The sequence below is a fragment of the Blennius ocellaris genome, assembly GCF_963422515.1.
Source record: "Blennius ocellaris genome assembly, chromosome: 15".
NCBI classification, from domain to species: Eukaryota; Metazoa; Chordata; class Actinopteri; order Blenniiformes; family Blenniidae; genus Blennius; species Blennius ocellaris.
In genome coordinates this window covers 370,878-394,643 of record NC_137664.1, presented here as the reverse complement: position 1 = coordinate 394,643, position 23,766 = coordinate 370,878, and the positions used below count along the sequence as shown (strand labels likewise).

General features: G+C 57.0%; 1 protein-coding gene across 1 annotated transcript; it reads left to right on the top strand.

Moving 5' to 3' along the window:
* The first annotated feature begins 233 nt into the window (after nt 1–233).
* On the top strand, nt 234–22,342 carry apc (APC regulator of WNT signaling pathway). Its single transcript, XM_080510362.1, is given in 21 exon segments — nt 234–438; nt 3,010–3,165; nt 8,320–8,407; nt 8,489–8,747; nt 9,399–9,507; nt 10,232–10,345; nt 10,437–10,499; nt 10,583–10,633; nt 11,162–11,426; nt 12,084–12,284; nt 12,379–12,474; nt 12,552–12,691; nt 12,770–12,847; nt 14,049–14,165; nt 14,893–15,107; nt 16,181–19,229; nt 20,191–20,238; nt 20,240–20,270; nt 20,273–20,301; nt 20,303–20,466; nt 20,468–22,342. Coding segments are annotated over 20 exon segments (6,993 nt in total). The 5' UTR covers nt 234–438; nt 3,010–3,030; the 3' UTR covers nt 22,209–22,342.
* Nucleotides 22,343–23,766: the final 1,424 nt, after the last annotated feature.

The window sequence follows — 23,766 nt, the reverse complement described above, 5'->3', positions numbered from 1 at the left end:
GTGAACCACAGACAGGTAGAACACACAGGTGAACCACAGACAGGTAGAACACAGGTGAACTGGGTCCGGGTCTACTCAAAGTCTGTTTCCAGAATTTGGTGATGAATTGAACTTAATCTGCAGGACACACACACACACACACACACACACACACACACACACACACACACACACACACACACACACACACACACACACACACACACACACACACACACACAGAAAGAGAGGAACAAGATGGCGGAGCTCCCGTAACAAAACGTCGAGTCTCGGCTGGCGGATCAAACTTCTCCGGGACTTCGCTGGATGTTTGTCCGCTGCTGGAGGAAACATGAGCGGCCCGCGGAGGCTGTGACGCTCCGACCTCCGGCTGCTGCGTCTCTCCGCGATGTTTGAGGGCTGGAAGCTCCGCTCGGGACGGATCTAGTGGAGCTGGAGGTGAGCTAACTGCTAACTGCTAACTGGTGACTCGTAGCTCCTCACCGGTAGCTGCTAACTGGTATCTGGTAACTGGTAACTACTATCTGGTAACTGGTAACTACTATCTGGTAAACGGTAACTGGTAGCTGGTAACTGGTAACTGCTATCTGGTAAACGGTAACTGGTAGCTGCTATCTGGTAACTACTATCTGGTAACTGGTAGCTGGTAACTGGTAGCTACTATCTGGTAACTACTATCTGGTAACCGGTAGCTGATATCTGGTAACTGGTATCTGGTAACTACTATCTGGTAGCTACTATCTGGTAACTGGTAACTGATAGTTGCTATCTAGTAAACGGTAGCTGGTAGCTGCTATCTGGTAACTGGTATCTGATAGTTGCTATCTAGTAAACGGTAACTGGTAGCTGCTATCTGGTAACTGGTATCTGGTAACTACTCTCTGGTAGCTACTATCTGGTAACTGGTAACTGATAGTTGCTATCTAGTAAACGGTAACTGGTAGCTGCTATCTGGTAACTGGTATCTGATAACTGGTAGCTGCTATCTGGTAACTGGTATCTGATAACTGGTAGCTGCTATCTGGTAACTGGTATCTGATAACTGGTAGCTGCTATCTGGTAACTGGTATCTGGTAACTGGTAACTGTTATCTGGTAAATGGTAACTGGTAGCTGCTATCTAGTAACTACTATCTGGTAACTGGTATCTGGTAACTGCTAGCTGGTAACTACTATCTGGTAACTGCTAGCTGGTATCTGGTAAGTGCTATCTGGTAACTACTATTTGGTAACTGGTAGCTGCTATCTGGTATCTGGTAATTACTATCTGGTAACAGGTAGCTGCTATCTGGTAACTACTATCTGGTAACTGGTAGCTGCTATCTGGTATCTGGTAATTACTGTCTGGTAACTGGTAGCTGCTATCTGGTATCTGGTAACTACTATCTGATAACTGGTAAATACTAACTTGTAACTGGTAGCTGCTTTCTGTTAATTGTTAATTGGTAACTGGTAATTGGTATCTGGTAATTACTGTCTGGTAACTGGTAGCTGCTATCTGGTATCTGGTAATTACTGTCTGGTAACTGGTAGCTGCTATCTGGTAACTACTATCTGATAACTGGTAAATACTAACTTGTAACTGGTAGCTGCTATCTGGTAACTGGTAGCTGCTATCTGGTAACTACTATCTGGTAACTGGTAAATACTAACTTGTAACTGGTAGCTGCTTTCTGTTAATTGTTAATTGGTAACTGGTAATTGGTGTCTGGTATCTGGTAATTACTGTCTGGTAACTGGTAGCTGCTATCTGGTATCTGGTAATTACTGTCTGGTAACTGGTAGCTGCTATCTGGTATCTGGTAACTACTATCTGATAACTGGTAAATACTAACTTGTAACTGGTAGCTGCTATCTGGTAACTGGTAGCTGCTATCTGGTAACTACTATCTGGTAACTGGTAAATACTAACTTGTAACTGGTAGCTGCTTTCTGTTAATTGTTAATTGGTAACTGGTAATTGGTATCTGGTAACTGGTAATTGGTATCTGGTAACTGCTAACTGACAGCTGGCTGAGGGGACAGAAACGCATTACTGCTGCTGGTACTGTTCCTGGTAGTGATTGTTACAGCTACTGTTACTAGTACTGGTACTGTTACTGCTGCCTGTGTCAGCCTGCTGCCTGGCTGCTGATTGGCTGCTGGCCGTGTCAGCCTGCTGCCTGGCTGCTGATTGGCTGCGGGCCGTGTCAGCCTGCTGCCTGGCCGCTGATTGGCTGCGGGCCGTGTCAGCCTGCTGCCTGGCCGCTGATTGGCTGCGGGCCGATCAGCTGACTGGGTTCTGTCAGACACAGACGGAGGCTGATGGAGGCAACAGCGATGGGGTGAGCTGCCATTTTCTCTTTCTCCATCCTCGTCTCTCCATCCCCCCCCACCCTCCCCCGACTCACCCGGCGAGCGGGCCGGGAGCGGGGGAGGGTGGGGGTGGGTGGGTGAGCGGGGGCGATAGGAGGAGGGCCGGGGCAATTAATTCTATTGTCTGTGGCTCCGAGGGATTTTTGTTGGGATTCACCTCATTGTGCAGAGGAAGGGGGGGGGGGAGGTGAAGGATGACAGGGGGAAGGAGAGAGGGGAGGAAGAGGGGAGGCGAAGGATGAGAGGGGAGGATGGTGGGGGGGGGGTGAAGGATGACAGGGTGCAGAGGAGAGGGGAGGATGGGGGAGGAGGTGCAGTAAGTCGGAGGGAGACGACATGGCGGCGGCGGTGGAGGAGGAGGAGGAGGAGGAGGAGGAGGAGGAGGAGGAGGAGGGGGAGGGGCTGTTTTATCGATCATTAACACTGACGTGAGGTCATCAGTGTGATGTCACCAATCACAGACCAAGTCTGACAGTACTTCGTAGCACTGCAGTAGCGTAGTACCAGTACAACCTGCACCGTGCTGCAGTACGGTGCAGGTTGTACTGCAGGCGGGGCTCCTCCACCCTCACAGCAGTGTGTGTGTGTACTGGTAGCAACACTGCTGCTTCTCGCAGTGACAGTACTTGTACTTGTACTTGTACTTGCACTCCAGGCGGGGCGGGGCTCCTCCATCATGGCAGCGGCCTCCTACGACCAGCTGCTGAGACAGGTGGAGGTGTTAAAGATGGAGAACTCCAACCTCAGACAAGAGCTGCAGGACAACTCCAACCACTTGACCAAGCTGGAGACCCAGGCGTCCAACATGAAGGTGAAGCTCCAGGCCCGCTCTCTCACTCTCTCGCTCGCTTGCTCTCTCTCTCTCGCTCTCTCTCTCTCGCTCTCTATCTCTCGCTCTTTCGCTCTCTCGCTCTCTTGCTCTCTCTCTCTCTCGCTCTCTCTTGATCTCTCGATCTCTCTCGCTCTCTCCCTCAGAACAGACCTGTGCTATGTGAACCAATCATGTGCTCTATAGCCTGCAGTGTGTGTGTGTGTGTGTGTGTGTGTGTGTGTGTGTGTGTGTGTGTGTGTGTGTGTGTGTGTGTGTGTGTGTGTGTGTGTGTGTGTGTGTGTCCAGTAGTGTTCCTTCTTTCCTGAACATTGTGAGACATCCTGTTTCCTGCCCTGCGTCCGGTTGTGTGTGTGTTGTTTTCCACCATGTCCCTGTATGAACGCTGTAGGTTCATCCTGGTGAGTTCAAACTTGGTCTGTTTTCAACATCTGCTCCGTCAACACACGTTTTAATCTTCTGCCTCCGTTATGTGACGGTGTTACAGTGTCTCTGTGGTCATGCGACGGTGTTGCAGCGTCTCTGTGATCAGGTGACGGTGTTACAGTGTCTCTTTAGTCATGTGACGGTGTTGCAGCGTCTCTGTGATCAGGTGACGGTGTTACAGTGTCTCTTTAGTCATGTGACGGTGTTACAGTGTCTCTTTAGTCATGTGACGGTGTTTCACTGTCTCTTTAGTCATGTGACGGTGTTACAGTGTCTCTTTAGTCATGTGACGGTGTTTCACTGTCTCTTTAGTCATGTGACGGTGTTACAGTGTCTCTGTGGTCAGGTGACGGTGTTACAGTGTCTCTTTAGTCATGTGATGGTGTTACAGTGTCTCTTTAGTCATGTGGCGGTGTTTCAGTGTTTCTTTGGCTATATGATGGTGTTACAGTGTCTCTTTGGTCATGTGACGGTGCTACAGTGTCTCTTTAGTCATGTGACGGTGCTACAGTGTCTCTTTAGTCATGTGACGGTGTTACAGTGTCTCTTTAGTCATGTGATGGTGTTTCAGTGTCTCTTTAGTCATGTGACGGTGTTTCAGTGTTTCTTTGGCTATATGATGGTGTTACAGTGTCTCTTTGGTCATGTGACGGTGCTACAGTGTCTCTTTAGTCATGTGATGGTGTTACAGTGTCTCTTTAGTCATGTGGCGGTGTTTCAGTGTTTCTTTGGCTATATGATGGTGTTACAGTGTCTCTTTGGTCATGTGACGGTGCTACAGTGTCTCTTTAGTCATGTGACGGTGCTACAGTGTCTCTTTAGTCATGTGACGGTGTTACAGTGTCTCTTTAGTCTGGTGACGGTGTTACAGCGTCTCTGTGGTCAGGTGACGGTGTTACAGTGTCTCTTTAGTCATGTGACGGTGTTACAGCGTCTCTGTGGTCAGGTGACGGTGTTACAGAGTCTCTGTTGCCAGGTGACGGTGTCACAGCATCTCTGTGGTCAGGTGACGGTGTTACAGTGTCTCTTTAGTCATGTGACGGTGTTTCAGTGTCTCTTTAGTCATGTGACGGTGTTTCAGTGTCTCTTTGGTCAGGTGACGGTGTTACAGTGTCTCTTTAGTCATGTGACGGTGTTACAGAGTCTCTTTAGTCATGTGACGGTGTTTCAGTGTCTCTTTAGTCATGTGACGGTGTTACAGTGTCTCTGTGGTCAGGTGACGGTGTTACAGTGTCTCTTTAGTCATGTGATGGTGTTACAGTGTCTCTTTAGTCATGTGACGGTGTTTCAGTGTTTCTTTGGCTATATGATGGTGTTACAGTGTCTCTTTGGTCATGTGACGGTGCTACAGTGTCTCTTTAGTCATGTGACGGTGCTACAGTGTCTCTTTAGTCATGTGACGGTGTTACAGTGTCTCTTTAGTCATGTGACGGTGTTACAGTGTCTCTTTAGTCTGGTGACGGTGTTACAGCGTCTCTGTGGTCAGGTGACGGTGTTACAGTGTCTCTTTAGTCATGTGACGGTGTTACAGCGTCTCTGTGGTCAGGTGACGGTGTTACAGAGTCTCTGTTGCCAGGTGACGGTGTCACAGCATCTCTGTGGTCAAGTGACGGTGTTACAGCGTCTTTGTGGCCAGGTCACAGTGTTGTGTTGTTCCCGGTGGTCATGTGACGGTGTTACAGCGTCTCTGTGGTCAGGTGACGGTGTTACAGAGTCTCTGTTGCCAGGTGGCGGTGTCACAGCATCTCTGTGGTCAAGTGACGGTGTTACAGCGTCTTTGTGGCCAGGTCACAGTGTTGTGTTGCCCCTGGTGGTCAGGTGACGGTGTTACAGTGTCTCTGTGGTCAGGTGACGGTGTTACAGTGTCTCTTTAGTCATGTGATGGTGTTACAGTGTCTCTTTAGTCATGTGGCGGTGTTTCAGTGTTTCTTTGGCTATATGATGGTGTTACAGTGTCTCTTTGGTCATGTGACGGTGCTACAGTGTCTCTTTAGTCATGTGACGGTGCTACAGTGTCTCTTTAGTCATGTGACGGTGTTACAGTGTCTCTTTAGTCATGTGATGGTGTTTCAGTGTCTCTTTAGTCATGTGACGGTGTTTCAGTGTTTCTTTGGCTATATGATGGTGTTACAGTGTCTCTTTGGTCATGTGACGGTGCTACAGTGTCTCTTTAGTCATGTGATGGTGTTACAGTGTCTCTGTGGTCAAGTGACGGTGTTACAGCGTCTTTGTGGCCAGGTCACAGTGTTGCGTTGCCCCTGGTGGTCAGGTGACGGTGTTACAGTGTCTCTGTGGTCAGGTGACGGTGTTACAGTGTCTCTTTAGTCATGTGATGGTGTTACAGTGTCTCTTTAGTCATGTGGCGGTGTTTCAGTGTTTCTTTGGCTATATGATGGTGTTACAGTGTCTCTTTGGTCATGTGACGGTGCTACAGTGTCTCTTTAGTCATGTGACGGTGCTACAGTGTCTCTTTAGTCATGTGACGGTGTTACAGTGTCTCTTTAGTCATGTGATGGTGTTTCAGTGTCTCTTTAGTCATGTGACGGTGTTTCAGTGTTTCTTTGGCTATATGATGGTGTTACAGTGTCTCTTTGGTCATGTGACGGTGCTACAGTGTCTCTTTAGTCATGTGATGGTGTTACAGTGTCTCTTTAGTCATGTGGCGGTGTTTCAGTGTTTCTTTGGCTATATGATGGTGTTACAGTGTCTCTTTGGTCATGTGACGGTGCTACAGTGTCTCTTTAGTCATGTGACGGTGCTACAGTGTCTCTTTAGTCATGTGACGGTGTTACAGTGTCTCTTTAGTCATGTGATGGTGTTTCAGTGTCTCTTTAGTCATGTGACGGTGTTTCAGTGTTTCTTTGGCTATATGATGGTGTTACAGTGTCTCTTTGGTCATGTGACGGTGCTACAGTGTCTCTTTAGTCATGTGATGGTGTTACAGTGTCTCTTTAGTCATGTGGCGGTGTTTCAGTGTTTCTTTGGCTATATGATGGTGTTACAGTGTCTCTTTGGTCATGTGACGGTGCTACAGTGTCTCTTTAGTCATGTGACGGTGCTACAGTGTCTCTTTAGTCATGTGACGGTGTTACAGTGTCTCTTTAGTCTGGTGACGGTGTTACAGCGTCTCTGTGGTCAGGTGACGGTGTTACAGTGTCTCTTTAGTCATGTGACGGTGTTACAGCGTCTCTGTGGTCAGGTGACGGTGTTACAGAGTCTCTGTTGCCAGGTGACGGTGTCACAGCATCTCTGTGGTCAGGTGACGGTGTTACAGTGTCTCTTTAGTCATGTGACGGTGTTTCAGTGTCTCTTTAGTCATGTGACGGTGTTTCAGTGTCTCTTTGGTCAGGTGACGGTGTTACAGTGTCTCTTTAGTCATGTGACGGTGTTACAGAGTCTCTTTAGTCATGTGACGGTGTTTCAGTGTCTCTTTAGTCATGTGACGGTGTTACAGTGTCTCTGTGGTCAGGTGACGGTGTTACAGTGTCTCTTTAGTCATGTGACGTGTTACAGTGTCTCTTTAGTCATGTGATGGTGTTACAGTGTCTCTTTAGTCATGTGACGGTGTTTCAGTGTTTCTTTGGCTATATGATGGTGTTACAGTGTCTCTTTGGTCATGTGACGGTGCTACAGTGTCTCTTTAGTCATGTGACGGTGCTACAGTGTCTCTTTAGTCATGTGACGGTGTTACAGTGTCTCTTTAGTCATGTGACGGTGTTACAGTGTCTCTTTAGTCTGGTGACGGTGTTACAGCGTCTCTGTGGTCAGGTGACGGTGTTACAGTGTCTCTTTAGTCATGTGACGGTGTTACAGCGTCTCTGTGGTCAGGTGACGGTGTTACAGAGTCTCTGTTGCCAGGTGACGGTGTCACAGCATCTCTGTGGTCAAGTGACGGTGTTACAGCGTCTTTGTGGCCAGGTCACAGTGTTGTGTTGTTCCCGGTGGTCATGTGACGGTGTTACAGCGTCTCTGTGGTCAGGTGACGGTGTTACAGAGTCTCTGTTGCCAGGTGGCGGTGTCACAGCATCTCTGTGGTCAAGTGACGGTGTTACAGCGTCTTTGTGGCCAGGTCACAGTGTTGTGTTGTTCCCGGTGGTCAGGTGACGGTGTTACAGCATCTCTGTGGTCAAGTGACGGTGTTACAGCGTCTTTGTGGCCAGGTCACAGTGTTGCGTTGCCCCTGGTGGTCAGGTGACGGTGTTACAGTGTCTCTGTGGTCAGGTGACGGTGTTACAGTGTCTCTTTAGTCATGTGACGGTGTTACAGCGTCTCTGTGGTCAGGTGACGATGTTACAGAGTCTCTGTTGCCAGGTGACGGTGTCACAGCATCTCTGTGGTCAAGTGACGGTGTTACAGCGTCTTTGTTGCCAGGTCACAGTGTTGCGTTGCCCCCGGTGGTCAGGTGACGGTGTTACAGCATCTCTGTGGTCAAGTGACGGTGTTACAGCGTCTCTTTAGTCATGTGACGGTGTCACAGCATCTCTGTGGTCAAGTGATGGTGTTACAGCGTCTTTGTGGCCAGGTCACAGTGTTGCGTTGCCCCCGGTGGTCAGGTGACGGTGTTGCGATGCCCCCCGGTGGTCAGGTGACGGTGTTGCGTTGCCCCCGGTGGTCAGGTGACGGTGTTGCGTTGCCCCCCGTGGTCAGGTGACGGTGTTGCGTTGCCCCCGGTGGTCAGGTGACGGTGTTACAGGGTGGTGTTTCCTGCAGGAGGTGCTGAAGCAGCTGCAGGGCACCATAGAAGAAGAATCTGGAGAAGCTTCTGGATCTCAGCTGGAGCTCATTGAAAGACTTAAAGGTGAGACAAACAAAATGTATCCTGAGTACTCCTGAGTACCGAGTACTTTCAAGTACTGAGTACAAACTCTGCCCTCTGTAGAGATGAGTCTGGATTCGGCGGGCTACAAGGCCAGGACCCGGCCTCCCCTGCCCCCCTCGTCCTCCTCCAGCTCCGCCTCCTCTGGATGTGGAACTCCTGGAGGAGGAGCAGGGACGGGAGGAGGAGGAACAGGAGGAGGAGGTGGAGGAGCAGGTGGAGCTCCAGGTACCTCCTCCGCCGCCGCCTTTCCCAGGAGAGGGCTGCCATCTGCGGGCAGAGACAGCCACGACCGCTGCCTGGAGGAGCTGGAGAAGGAGAGGTACTCTTATTGCTTAGAACAGAGTACTACAGGGTAGTACAGAGTACTACATGGTGGTACAGAGTACTACTGTGTAGTACAGAGTCTTACATGGTGGTACAGAGTACTATATGGTAGTACAGAGTACTACATGGTGGTACAGAGTACTACTGTGTAGTACAGAGTCCTACATGGTGGTACAGAGTACTACATGGTAGTACAGAGTCCTACATGGTGGTACAGAGTCCTACATGGTGGTACAGAGTACTACAGGGTGGTACAGAGTACTACAGGGTGGTACAGAGTACTACTGTGTAGTACAGAGTCCTACATGGTGGTACAGAGTACTACTGTGTAGTACAGAGTCCTACATGGTGGTACAGAGTACTACATGATAGTACAGAGACCTACATGGTGGTACAGAGTACTACATGATAGTACAGAGACCTACAGGGTGGTACAGAGTACTACAGGGTGGTACAGAGTACTACTGTGTAGTACAGAGTCCTACATGGTGGTACAGAGTACTACTGTGTAGTACAGAGTCCTACATGGTGGTACAGAGTACTACATGATAGTACAGAGACCTACATGGTGGTACAGAGACCTACATGGTGGTACAGAGTACTACATGGTAGTACAGAGTACTACAGGGTGTTGCTCCTCCCACAGGTCGCTCCTCTTGGCGGAGCTGGAGAAGGAGGAGAAGGAGAAGGACTGGTACTACGCTCAGCTGCAGAACCTTACCAAGAGGATCGACAGTCTGCCGCTGACGGAGAACGTGAGTACCACCAGGACCAGAACCAGAACCAGAACCGTCTGGACCAAAACCACCAGAACCACCACCAATCAGAACCACTAGAACCACTAGAACCATGACTATCGTGTGTTCCCAGTCGGACCGGTTGTTGCTGTCGGTAGAGCAGTCGTCTCCCAGTCTGAATGTTGCCGGTTCAATTCCCGCCCCCTTGAGCAAGGCACTGAACCCTAAAACGCTCCCAGTGGTTGAATGAGTGCTTAAAGCGTTCAGGTTCTACCACGCCGGGTCACTTCTCAGCGGGATAGATCGCCACGGTAACCGCCTCTGAACGTCCCAACCTGCTCCGGAGGCAGAGCGGAGGTCAGGGGTCAGAGCTCCGCCTCCCGACCAATCAGATCGCCCGGATAATTGACGACCGACCAGCCAGGACAGTTGAGCTGCTGGACGTGTTTTGTTTGACTCGTTGACGTCAGCAGAGATCAGCTGACCCTTCAGTCCCTCTGTGATTGGTCACACGGCTGCAAGCCCCGCCCCCTTTCCCGTGAACTCAACTCAACTTTATTTATAAAGCGCTTTAAGCGGCCGTAGGTGAGACAAAGTGCTGTACATTGAAATAAAGCTCCGTAGCGACGCCGATCGGGATCTAAAGGGTTCTGGATCGGTGAACCGGGGAACCAGAGACCCTGCAGGTGTTGCTCCAGGCGTCCTGGTTGTTGACGTGTGTCCCCGTGTCCCCGTGTCCCAGTTCACCCTGCAGACCGACATGAGTCGCCGCCAGCTGGAGTTTGAGGCTCGTCAGATTCGCTCGGCGATGGAGGAACAGCTGGGATCCTGCCAGGAGATGGAGAGGAGAGCACAGGTACACCTGGAACACCTGGAACACCTGGAACACCTGGTACACCTGGAACACCTGGTTCACCTGGTAACCCGCTGTCCGTCTGCTCCTCCAGGCTCGTGTGTCTCGCATCCAGCAGATAGAAAAAGACATCCTCCGACTCGGAGCCCGTCTTCAGGTAATCCCGCCCGTCCTGCGCTACGTCGCCTTTCCTCTCGTTACCACGGCAACACAACAACCACGCGGTCTCTGTCCCTGCAGGTGGAGGGAGCTCCAAGCCCGAGCGACAGCGGCGGACTGGCTGTAGCACCGGTGAGTGTCCCCGTCCCCTCCTGCCTCCTCCCGTCCCCTCCTGTCCCCTCCCGCCTCCTCCCGTCCCCCCGTCCCCTCCTGTCCCCTCCCGTCTCCTCCCATCTCCTCCCGTCTCCTCCCGTCCCCTCCCGTCTCCTCCCATCTCCTCCCGCCTCCTCCTGTCCCCCCGTCCCCTCCCGTCTCCTCCCGCCTCCTCCCGTCCCCCCGTCCCCTCCTGTCCCGTCCCGTCTCCTCCCGTCCCCCCGTCTCCTCCTGTCCCATCCCGTCTCCTCCCGTCCCGTCTCGTCCCGTCCCCTCCCGTCCCGTCCCATCCCGTCCCGTCCCCTCCCGTCCCGTCCTGTCCCGTCCCGTCTCCTCCCGTCCCCTCCCGTCTCCTCCCGTCCCGTCCCCTCCCGTCCCATCCCCTCCCGTCTCCTCCCGTCCCGTCTCCTCCCGACCCGTCCCCTCCCGTCTCCTCCCGTCCCGTCCCGTCTCCTCCCGTCCCGCCCCCTCCCGTCCTGTTTGTCCCTGACGTCTCGTCGTCTCCAGAGCGCCGGCAGCCGATTGGACCAGGACTCGACCAGTGAGAGCGGCTACTCGGTGCCTCGGCGAATCAGCAGCCACCTGGGCACCAAGGTGGAGATGGTGTACAGCCTGCTGTCCATGCTGGGGACGCACGACAAGGACGACATGTCCCGCACGCTGCTCGCCATGTCCAGCTCGCAGGACTCGTGCATCGCCATGCGTCAGTCTGGCTGCCTGCCGCTGCTCATCCAGCTGCTGCACGGCAACGACAAGGACTCGCTGCTGCTCGGTGAGTCTGGGGGGGTCAGGGGGAGGAGTAGAGGTGAGGAGTCAGGGGGGGTCTGGGGGATGAGTCAGGGCGAGGAGTCAGGGGGGGTCTGGGGGGCGAGTCCGGGTGAGAAGTCAGGGGGGGGGTTTGGGGTGCGAGTCAGGGCGAAGAGTCTGGGGGGGTCTGGGGGACGAGTTGGGGGCGAGGAGTCAGGGGGGGTCTGGGGGATGAGTCAGGGCGAGTAGTCAGGGGGGGTCTGGGGGGCGAGTCCGGGTGAGAAGTCATGGGGGGGTTTGGGGTGCGAGTCAGGGCGAGGAGTCTGGGGGGGTCTGGGGGACGAGTTGGGGGCGAGGAGTCAGGGGGGGTCTGGGGGATGAGTCAGGGCGAGAAGTCAGGGGGGGGGTTTGGGGTGCGAGTCAGGGCGAGGAGTCAGGGGGGGTCTGGGGGGCGAGTCCGGGTGAGAAGTCAGGGGGGGGGTTTGGGGTGCGAGTCAGGGCGAGGAGTCAGGGGGGGGCATCTGGGGTACGAGTCCGGGCGAGGAGTTGGGGGGGGGGGGGGGTTTGGGGGACGGGTCAGGGCGAGGAGTCTGGGCAAGGAGAGTCAAGGAGAGACATTAGTGAGGCGAGTCATTGACGAGGACCGCCCCCGCCCCCCCCCTCACCTCCGTCTGTGTGGCAGGTAACTCCCGGGGCAGCAAGGAGGCCCGGGCGCGGGCGTCGGCGGCGCTGCACAACATCGTCCACAGTCAGCCGGACGACAAGCGGGGGCGCCGGGAGATCAGGGTGCTGCACCTGCTGGAGCAGGTCCGCCATTACTGCGAGGCCTGCTGGAGCTGGCAGGAGAACCACGAGAGGGGCCTGGACCAGGAGGACAACCCCAGTGAGTCACACGCCTCCCGGCCAATCACAGAGCAGGACTGTGTGCCAACAGCTGTGTCAGGTGTGTGTGTGTGTGTGTGTGTGTGTGTGTGCAGTGCCCTCCCCAGTAGAACATCAGATCTGTCCGGCCGTCTGCGTCCTCATGAAGCTTTCCTTCGACGAGGAGCACCGCCACGCCATGAACGAGCTGGGTGAGTGTGACGCCCCCTGCTGGGTGACCCCCTCCCACTGTGCGGGCGACCCGTGACCTCTGACCTCTGACCCGCAGGCGGCCTCCAGGCGGTGGCCGAGCTTCTGCAGGTGGACTGCGAGATGTTCGGCCTGAGTAACGACCACTACAGCGTGACGGTGCGGCGCTACGCCGGCATGGCGCTGACCAACCTCACCTTCGGAGACGTGGCCAATAAGGTGAGGTGACGCGGGGTGGTGCCGCCTCCCCCCCCCGACCAATCAGAACCGAGCGTCACACTGCCTCTCCCCCCACAGGCCACCCTCTGCTCCATGAAGGGCTGCATGCGGGCCATGGTCGCCCAGCTCAAGTCCGAGAGCGAGGACCTGCAGCAGGTGAGTGTGGCCGTTACCACGGAGACGGGTTCTCCTCAGGAGGCGGGTTCTCCTCAGGAGACGGGTTCTCCTCAGGAGGCGGGTTCTCCTCAGGAGACGGGTTCTTCTCATGAGACGTGTTCTGAGAAGAAGGGTTCTCCTCAGGAGACGGGTTCTTCTCAGGAGACGGGTTCTCCTCATGAGACGGGTTCTTCTCAGGAGACGGGTTCTCCTCAGGAGGCGGGTTCTCCTCAGGAGGCGGGTTCTTCTCAGGAGACGGGTTCTCCTCAGGAGACGGGTTCTCCTCAGGAGGCGGGTTCTCCTCATGAGACGGGTTCTTCTCAGGAGGCGGGTTCTCCTCAGGAGGCGGGTTCTCCTCAGGAGGCGGGTTCTTCTCAGGAGACGGGTTCTCCTCATGAGACGGGTTTTCCTCAGGAGACGGGTTCTGAGAAGAAGGGTTCTCCTCAGGAGACGGGTTCTCCTCAGGAGACAGGTTCTCCTCATGAGACGGGTTCTCCTCATGAGACGGGTTTTCCTCAGGAGACGGGTTCTGAGAAGAAGGGTTCTCCTCAGGAGACGGGTTCTCCTCAGGAGACGGAGACGGGTTCTCCTCAGGAGACGGGTTCTTCTCAGGAGACGGGTTCTGAGAAGAAGGGTTCTCCTCATGAGACGGGTTCTCCTCAGGAGACGGGTTCTGAGAAGAAGGGTTCCCCTCAGGAGACTGGTTCTTCTCAGGAGGCGGGTTCTCCTCAGGAGACTGGTTCTGAGAAGAAGGGTTCTCCTCATGAGACGGGTTCTCCTCAGGAGACGGGTTCTGAGAAGAAGGGTTCTCCTCAGGAGACGGGTTCTCCTCAGGAGACGGAGACGGGTTCTCCTCAGGAGACGGGTTCTTCTCAGGAGACGGGTTCTGAGAAGAAGGGTTCTCCTCATGAGACGGGTTCTCCTCAGGAGACGGGTTCTGAGAAGAAGGGTTCCCCTCAGGAGACTGGTTCTTCTCAGGAGGCGGGTTCTCCTCAGGAGACTGGTTCTGAGAAGAAGGGTTCTCCTCATGAGACGGGTTCTCCTCAGGAGACGGGTTCTGAGAAGAAGGGTTCTCCTCATGAGACGGGTTCTCCTCAGGAGACGGGTTCTGAGAAGAAGGGTTCTCCTCAGGAGGCGGGTTCCCCTCAGGAGACGGGTTCTCCTCCTCAGGTTCCAGGTGTGAGCTCCCTGTTCTCTGCAGGTCATCGCCAGCGTCCTGAGGAACTTGTCGTGGCGTGCGGACGTGAACAGCAAGAAGACGCTGAGGGAGGTCGGCAGCGTGCGAGCGCTGATGGGCTGCGCTCTGGAGGTGCAAAAGGTAAAGTGGGGGGGTCGTGACCAGCCTGGGGGGGGGGGGGTGAAGTTAAACAATGGGAAGGTGGAAGGTTGAGTGAGACACAGTTCAAACAGGAAGTCCTGACGATCAACCGATCGACACACAACCACTTGTTGACTCGTTGACTAGTCCAGTGTTTTTCACCCTCTGGTGTTCAGAGGTTCCACGGAAATTATCACCTTTGCTCTCACAGCGACAGTGTGTTGCAGAGTAATCAAGTATAAATACTCTTCGCCACTAGAGGGCAGCACAGAACTTTGCCGGTGAAATGTAAAGTGACAGACGTCAGTGTGGTTCATCTCCACCTCCTGCTACCATCTTGTATCAAAGTACTGTGTCAGTGACAGTGATGGAGAAGTTTTTGAAAACCAGGATCTCAGCTCTTCATCCATCAGGTCCAGGTTTCACACTGAGGGAGGCACTATTAAAAAAAGTCCTTGCTTTCTGGATTTACTGGATTCCTGTTGATAAAACTTTGATGAGAAAGACTTTGATGTCTTTGATGACAATGACTTTGATGTCTTTGATGAGAAAGACTTTATATTGTTAATAGAGGCTACAGAGTTTAACATTTTAACATTTTCGGGTGGAGGTGGTGTGACTCGAAATTTTTCCCAAACAAAAAAGTGTGTTTTGGCTCAAAAAGGTTGAAAAACACTGCTGTAGAGAATGACGTGTGTTGTGACCTGTGGCGCCCTCTGGTGTTCAGGAGTCGACCCTGAAGTCTGTGCTGAGCGCCCTGTGGAACCTGTCGGCCCACTGCACGGAGAACAAGGCCGACATCTGCTCGGTGGACGGAGCGCTGGCGTTCCTGGTGGGAACGCTGACCCACCGCAGCCACAGCAACACGCTCGCCATCATCGAGAGCGGCGGCGGGATCCTGCGCAACGTGTCCAGCCTCATCGCCACCAACGAGGCGCACAGGTAAACAAACAAACAAACAAACAAACCCAGACACCTGCGATCCTGAAGCAGGTCGTTCAACCCAGATCCTTCAGGTCCAGAGCGTTCACATGAAAGGGGCGGAGCTTTGGAAAACCAGAGTTAAAGGCCCAGTGAAACGCTAGTTGGGTTCTACTTGTAAGGTTCCTCCGACTCTGCCCCTCCACTGTTGTCGCATAACAAAGTTATTTGAATTTTGAATCTCCAGCCGAGGAAGTCGGGGGAATCCTTCTTCTTCGTGGGCCATTGTGGGCGGAGCCTATGTGTGACGTCACGAGTTGTGCAGATCTCGATCTGTTGTGTTTATATCGGCTTGTTTCCTCTTAAATATCCAAGTTTTTACAGTGTTTTGAAGTTATAGTCTGCGTTTTATGAGCCTTGATGAAAGATTGAGGATGGAAGAGACCAGAGAGGAGGAAAGGAGCCGCTAGCTCGTGCGGCTAGTGGCTAGCGGGAGCTGCTAGCTCGGGCAGCTAGTAGACGATCAAGTAATACCTGGACTCGTCTTCGGTGATTCCGCAGTCAGAAAAGCTCTTGGACGTGTTGGATCCAGGAAGCCGGTCGTTCTGCCAAAAGTCAGGAGCCTCAAAGCCTCAAAGGTGAAAAGTGGCGGCTGCTGAGGCGAGGAGACGAGGACGAATGGAGGACAAAGCGTCTTCTGCTTCCTCAAACATGTTCCAGACGGGGTCACCGATGGCAGAACCACCTTCTGTGTCTTCTTCATCAATCACTGGGTTTGAAATGACCACGATGATGAAATCTGGTTCAATTCAGCCTCTTCGTGGTCAAAACTCTGATCCTCCATAATGTAAACACAACTTGGGCGTGTGCACAACTCGTGATGTCACTCTGTTATTGTCAGAAGCTCCGCCCAGCAGAGGAAATACCAATGTTTATCGGCTATTTTCTCTCAGATTGTCGTGTTTTAACATTTTACCCTTCAGCCAGTTAGCAGGAAAAACGTTCTAGAAGAGACACCAGAGTGTTTTGGAGGTGGAACCTTCATTTCACCGGGACTTACGTCCTCCTGACCGTCCCTGCCCCATGTCTTGCAGGCTCGTCCTCCGGGAGCACTCCTGCCTGCCGACGCTGCTGCAGCACCTGAAGTCCCACAGCCTGACCATCGTGTCCAACGCGTGCGGCACGCTGTGGAACCTGTCGGCGCGCGACGCCCGCGACCAGGAGGCGCTGTGGGACCTGGGCGCGGTGGGCATGCTGCGCAACCTCATCCACTCCCGCCACAAGATGATCGCCATGGGCAGCGCGGCGGCGCTGCGCAACCTGATGGCCAACCGGCCGGCGCGCTACAAGGACGCCAGCGTGGTGTCGCCGGGCGCCGGCGCCCCGTCGCTGCACGCCCGCAAGCAGAAGGCGCTGTTCGAGGAGCTGGACGCCCAGCAGCTCTCGGAGACCTTCGACAACATCGACAACCTGAGCCCCAAGGCCGCGCACCGCAAGGGGCGGGGCTGCGGCGGCGGCGTGTCGGCCCTGGGGCCCGCCGCGCCGCGCTCCTACTCCAACACGCCGGTGCTGTCCAGCCCCAAGGGCGGCGAGGGGTCGAAGAGGGCGGGCGAGGAGGGGGCGTACGCCCGCGCGGTGTTCCCGCCCAGCGTGCGGGCGTCCAGCGACAGCCTGAACAGCGTCACCAGCGTGGACGGCTACGGCAACCGCGGCAAGACCAAGCCGTCGTCGGAGTCCTTCTACTCGTCGGACGAGAGCGGCGCCAACAAGTGCTGCGTGTACAGGAAGTACCCGGCCGACCTGGCGCACAAGATCCGCAGCGCCAACCACATGGCGGACGACGACGGCGCCGAGCTGGACACGCCCATCAACTACAGCCTGAAGTACTCGGACGAGCAGCTGAACTCCGGCCGGCAGAGCCCCAGCCAGCGCGGCGCCATGGAGAGCGACGAGGACGGCGAGCCGGACGCCAGGCTGAGGAGGAGCGACGGCGGCGGCGGCGAGTCGGCCGGCGGCGGTGGCGCCGGCCGCATGGCGTCCATCTCCCCGCCCCGCTACGTCACGGCGGCGTCGGGCTACGGCGGCGACTCGGCGGCGGAGCAGCCGATCGACTACAGCCTGAAGTACGCCGCGGACGCCGCCCGCAAGCCGCTGTTCAAGTCGGGCGACGCGGGCGGCAACGCCGCCCCGCCGCCGCCCTCGTCGTCGTCCTCCTCCGTCGGCAAGCTCCGCCCCCCGCCGCCCGGCACCGGCCGGGCGCCGTCCAAGAGCAGCCAGGAGTCCACGCAGACGTACTGCGTGGAGGACACGCCCATCTGCTTCTCCCGGGGAAGCTCGCTGTCCTCGCTGTCCTCGGAGGACGAGGACGGCGGCGGCGGCGGCGAGAGGAAGCGGCGGAGCGGCAGCGGCGGGAACGACTACCCGACGCTGCCCGTCGGCGAGAAGAGCTCGCAGGAGCAGCGGCGGCAGCAGAAGGAGGCGGAGAGCCAAACCGCCTCCGCCGCCGCCGCGCCGTCCGCCCGGGGACGCCGCGGACACCACCACCACGCCCACGCCCACGCCCACCACCACCACCACCACCACCACGCCGCGTCCTCGTCGGGCGCCCGCACGCCCAAGAGCCCGCCGGAGCCGCCGTACGCCCAGGAGACGCCGCTGATGTTCAGCCGCTGCACGTCGGTGAGCTCGCTGGACAGCTTCTCCACCTCCTCCATCGCCAGCTCGGTGCGCTCCAGCGAGCCGTGCAGCGGCATGCCGAGCGGCGTGATCAGCCCCAGCGACCTGCCCGACAGCCCCGGCCAGACCATGCCGCCGAGCCGCGCCAAGACGCCGCCGCCGCCGCTGCCGCCGCCCGCCCGCCAGCCCGCCCGGGAAAAGGAGAAGGCGGAGAAGAAGAAGAAGGACGAGGAGGGCGGCGGCGCCGGCGCCGACGTCCTGCTGCACTTCGCCACCGAGAGCACGCCGCACGGCTTCTCCTGCGCCTCCAGCCTGAGCGCGCTCAGTCTGGACGAGCCCTACATCGCCGCGGAGATGAAGGCGGAGGACGGGGAGGGGGAGGAGGAGGAGGAGGAGGAGGAGGAGGGCGGCGCGCAGACGACGGGGCGGCACGCCAAGCCCGCCCTCAACGAGTCGGACGACGACGACGACATCGAGATCCTGGAGGCGTGCATCAACATGGCCATGCCCAAGTCGTCGCGGAAACCAAAGAAGCAGAGCCCGGCGCAGAAAGCCAGCCAGCTCCCCGTCTACAAGCTCCTCCCCCCGCAGGGCCGCGCGCCGCTGCAGCCGCGGAAGGACGTGGCCCCGCCCCCGGAGGAGGTGCCGCGGATCTACTGCGTGGAGGGAACGCCGCTCAACTTCTCCACCGCCACGTCCCTCAGCGACCTCACCATCGACTCCCCGCCCGACGACGAGGCGCCCGCCGCCGCGCCCGCGACCTCGGCCCCGCCCCCCGCCGCCGCCGCCCCGAGGCGGCGAGCGGGACTTCCCGAGGGCGAGAACGGCGACGACATCCTCGCGGAGTGCATCAGCGCCGCCATGCCCAAAGCCAAACCCCGGAAGCCGAGCAGAACGGCGACTCACGGCGAGGAGTCGCCCCTCCCCCTCCCCCCTCCACTTCCTCCTCCGGCTCAGGCGGCGCCGCCGCCGCCCCTCTGCTCGCAGCAGCAGCAGCAGAAGAAGAAGCCCACGTCGCCGGTGAAGCCCATGCCCCACCGGGCGCCGTACGGCGTGCCCGCCGCCGCCAAAGCAAAGCCGGGATTCGCCTTCGACTCGCCGCGACACTACACGCCCATCGAGGGCACGCCGTGCTGCTTCTCCCGCAACGACTCGCTCAGTTCGCTGGACTTCGACGAAGACGACGGCGGCGGCGGCGGCGACAAGGCGGACGAGGAGAAGAAGACCAAGGACGAGGGCCGTAAGAGGAAGCAGCAGACGGCGGCCATCTTCCCGCGGACCAAAGGCGGCGCCAGCGCCACGGCGAGCGACGAGAAGCAGCGGTTCTCCATCGAGGACACGCCGGTCTGCTTCTCCAGGAACTCGTCGCTGAGCTCGCTGAGCGACATCGACCAGGAGAACAACAACAAGCAGTTCGCCCCGCCCCCCGAGGACGCCCAGGCTCCGCCCCCTTCAGCCGAGGGACAGGTACGAGGTCTCTCTCTCTCTCTCCCTCTCTCTCTCTCTCTCTCTCTCTCGCTCTCTGTCTCTGTCTCTCTCTCTGGCTCTCTCTCTCTCTCTCTCTGTCTCTGTCTCTCTCTGACTCTCTCGCTCTCTCTCTCTCTGGCTCTCTCTCTGTCTCTGTCTCTCTCTCTGTGTCGCTCTGTCTCTCTCTGTCTCTGTCTCTCTCTTTCTCTCACTCTCTCTGGCTCTCTCTCTCTCTGGCGCTCTCTCTCTCTCTCTCTGGCTCTGGCTCTGGCTCTCTCTCTCTCTCTCGCTCTCGGTCTCTCTCTCTCTCTGGCTCTCTCTCTCTCTCTGGCTCTCTCACTCTCTCTCTCTCTCTGTCTCTCTCTCTCTGGCTCTTTCTCTCTCTGGCTCTCTCTGGCTCTCTCTCTCTCTCTCTCTCTCTCTGGCTCTCTCTCTCTCTCTCTCTCTCTCTGGCTCTCTCACTCTCTCTCTCTCTCTCTGTCTCTCTCTCTCTCTGGCTCTCTCTCTCTCTCTCTCTCTGTCTCTCTCTCTCTCTGACTCTCTCTCTCTCTGTCTCTCTCTCTCTCTGTCTCTGTCTCTGTCGCTCTGTCTCTCTGTCTCTGTCTCTCTCTCTCTCTCTCTCTCTCTCTCTGTGTCGCTCTCTCTCTCTCTCTCTCTCTCTGTGTCGCTCTCTCTCTCTCTCTCTCTCTCTTCACTGTGTCGCTCTCTCTCTCTCTGTCTCTCTCTCTCTCTGTCTCTCTCTCTCTCTGTCTCTGTCTCTCTCTGACTCTCTCTCTCTCTCTCTGTCTCTCTCTCTCTCTCTCTCTGTCTCTCTTGCTCTCTCTCTCTCTGGCTCTCTCTCTCTCTCTCTTCTCTCTCTGGCTCTCTCTCTCTCTGGCTCTCTCCCACTCCCTCTCCTCTCTCTCTCTCTGGCTCTCTCTCTCTCTCTCTACACTGTGATTGACGCCTCTGTCCTGTGCAGGTGGCCTCTAAGCCCCGCCCCCCGGCAGCGGTGGGCTACGCCCCCAAGAGCGTTCCACGTGGAGGACACGCCGGTCTGCTTCTCCGGAACTCGTCCCTCAGCTCGCTGAGCCATCGACTCGGAGGACGACCTGCTGCAGGAGTGCATCAGCTCCGCCATGCCCAAGAAGAAGAAGAAGGCGTCCTCCGCCGCCGCCGCCGTGCCCGCCACCGCCGCCGTGCCGCTGTCCGTCCTCGCCGACGACGACAGCATCCTGGCCGAGGAGGAGCCGCCCGAGGCCCCCACGGAGCCCCGCCTCTCCCGACTCGGAGTCGTTTGATTGGAAGGCCATCCAGGAGGGCGCCAACTCCATCGTGAGCAGCCTGAACGCCGCCGCCGCCTCCTCGCTGTCCCGCCAGCCGTCGTCCGACTCCGACTCGGTGCTGTCGCTGAAGTCGGTGGGCTCCCCCTTCCACGTCCCCGCGGCCCGCCGGCGCCCGGAGGAGGCGGAGCCGGAGGACGCCAAGCGAGGGGCGCGCGTCCTGAGGGCCGGCGAGCGCAGCACGCTGGAGGCCAAGAAGAAGAAGAAGGAGGAGGACGAGGAGGAGGAGGAGGCCCGGGCGCTGCGAGGCGGCAAGAAGGTCTACCGGAGCCTCATCACCGGCAAGCCCAGGGCGGAGCCGGCCAGCAGGGGGCGGAGCAAACCCCGGGCGCCGGCCGTGGCCGACAGGGGAGGCGGGTCTTCTCGGGACTCCACCCCCTCGCGCTCCGCCGCCGCGGCCAATCAGAAAGGAGGGAAGCTGTCGCAGCTGCCGCGCACCTCGTCTCCGGGAAGCGCGTCCTCGTCCTCTTCCGCTTCCAAGGCCGCCAAACCGAGCGCGGCGGCGGCGAGGAGCGGCGGCGTGCCGAGGAGCGAGTCCGCCTCCAGGGTCGGCGGCGGCGGCGGCGCCGCCAAAAAGCCAAAGGCGGAGCCCGAGAAGCCGGCGCTGGTCCGCCAGTCCACCTTCATCAAAGAGGCGCCGAGCCCCACGCTGAAGAGGAAGCTGGAGGAGTCCGCCGCCGCCGCCGCGCCGACCCCCACCGTGCCCACCGTGCTCCCCTCGCCGTCCAGCCCGGACGCGCCGCCGCCGCCGCCCGCCAACAGGAAGCACGACGCCAGCCGCTCGCACTCCGAGAGCCCGTCGCGGCCGCAGGAGGCGGCGCCGTCTCGCTTCAGCCGCACCGGCACCTGGAAGCGCGAGAACAGCAGCACGGGCGGCGGCGGCGCCAAGCACTCCAGCTCGCTGCCTCGCGTCGGCACCTGGAAGAGGACGGGCAGCTCGTCGTCCGTCTTGTCGGCGTCGTCGGAGTCCAGCGAGAAGGGGCGGAGCGAGGAGGAGAGCGCCAACCGCTCCAAGGGGACGTGGAGGAAGGCCAAGAGCGGCGGCGGCGGCGGCGGCGGCGGCGGCGGCGGCGGCGGCGGCGACTCGTCCAGCAGCCGAAGCCTCACCGACAAATCGGAAGACGTGTGGGTCCGCCTGGAGGACTGCCCCGTCAACAACCCGCGCTCCTCCTCCGCCTGCTCCGCCCGCTCCCCCGTCGCCGCCAACGCCCCGCCCGTCATCCACAGCCCGGCGCCCTCCAAGATCCCCTCCTCCTCGTCCTCCTCGTCCTCCTGCAACCTCAACCTCCGCCGCAGCTGCGAGAGCCTGGACGACAAGCCGCCGCCGCCGCCGTCGCAGCCGCAGCCGCAGCCGCAGCAGCAGCACCGCACTCAGCAGCAGCAGCAGCAGCAGCGCAGCGGCGCCGTGGCCGCTCGGGTCAGCCCCTTCAACTACACGCCCAGCCCCAGGAAGGGCACCGCCGAGGTCGCCGCCGCCACCGCCACCGTCGCCACGCCGACCCCCACGGCCACCGCCGCCACCACGTCGTCGTCGTCGTCGTCCACGACGCCGACCCGCCCCTCGCTCATCCCCACCCCCATCACCAAGAAGCGGGACCCCAAGAGTGGCGAGGGCGGCGGCGGGGAGCGAGGCTCGTACATCGTCACCTCGGTCTGAGTCCGTTCACCTGCTGGCCACGCCCCCTCCCCACTCCCCCCCCACCATTGGCTCTGAGACTGTTCAGCCGCTGGCCCCTCCCCCCCCCCCTCCCTCCTATTGGCTCTGAGTCTGTTCACCTGCTGGCCCCGCCTCTTCCCTCCCATTGGCTCTGAACTCACGATGACTTTTTGTTTTTATACCACTAAAATGATGTGTAGCGCTTAGCTCCGCCCGTTACTCGTCCCTGCATGGCCCCGCCCCCGATGTAATGATGACGTTGCCTTGGCGATGGAAAGACGACAGCGGTAACGTGTCTTGTAGCTTAGCGCCAAAACAGGTTTTCTTTCTTTGAATGACGTTCAGTTTGAACGAGGAACTCTGACGGTTGAACGAATATGACGCGACGAGCCGCTAACGACGTAACCACCCTCTAACGACATAGCAAGCTGGCTAACGACGACTTACGTTAACGATGAACGTTACTGATCAGCTCCTCGGTTGCGTTGGCGGTCAGTTAAGCTAGCGGCCGGCTGGTTAGGAGAGCGGCTCGTTTTCGTCGGATGCCGCGGAATGTGAGACGGTCTGCTAATGCTAACCGGTAACGGTCGCAAACCCACCAACGCCGGCAGGCAGTCTGCTAACGCCGGCGGCCCGCTAAAGCTAACGCCATCAGTGAGCCTGCTAACGCCGCTGTTGGCGGCCGGTTTTTGTTTGTGGGAGCGGATCGTAGACGTGGTTTGTCAGAAATGTACTCTCTTGGGGGTATTTCAGTGATTTGGGATTTTAAGTATTTTAGTTTCCGTCGCTATGGAAACGGATAACACTGTAAAACGTAAGTTATTGCTGTAAACCTTAAACTTTGACCTTTGAAGCACATAATTTAAAATAAACTGACTTTTGCCAAACAGAATAAAGTTCAAACGTTGCTCCGCGTCTTTCTTCCAATGTGTGTTGTGGCTTGACCTTTGACCCCCCCCCCCCCCCCCCACAGTCCTGTGGGCCTCAGCTCTTATTCTGAAGGCGGGAAGTGACGGCGCCATGAGGGAACCTGACGACAACCATCTGGCTCTTCAACGTTCATTCATCAGAAATTAACCAGAAACTCAGGTTGAACCTTAAAGTGCAATTAAGATTCACCCTCTCATTCTTTGTTGTCATAGCAACTGATATTTAACACAACACAGAAATGCATAAAGGAACATCTCATAAAAGTGGGTTTATTTATTTAAAAAAAGGTGTAATTTATTGGTATTTATATGAAATAATTCAACTTGATAACTAAGAAGATCAGTCATCTATATGCTATATATAACTAACCCTATTTATTATATATATATAATTTAAGTCTTAAATTACTCAATATTATATACATAACAATATAATACTAAATATTATATACATACAAGGTCGAGGTGGACGACCTGCGGCTGAACTCATCGGTAACTAGTTCTCGTGTCAAGTTCAGAGCTCGGATTTCCGAAGTCATACATGAACGCATCACTCAGGCCATGGCCAAAACATCCACCTGAGAATTAGGGAACAACTTATCTTGTTCCCATTCGTTATTATTATTTTT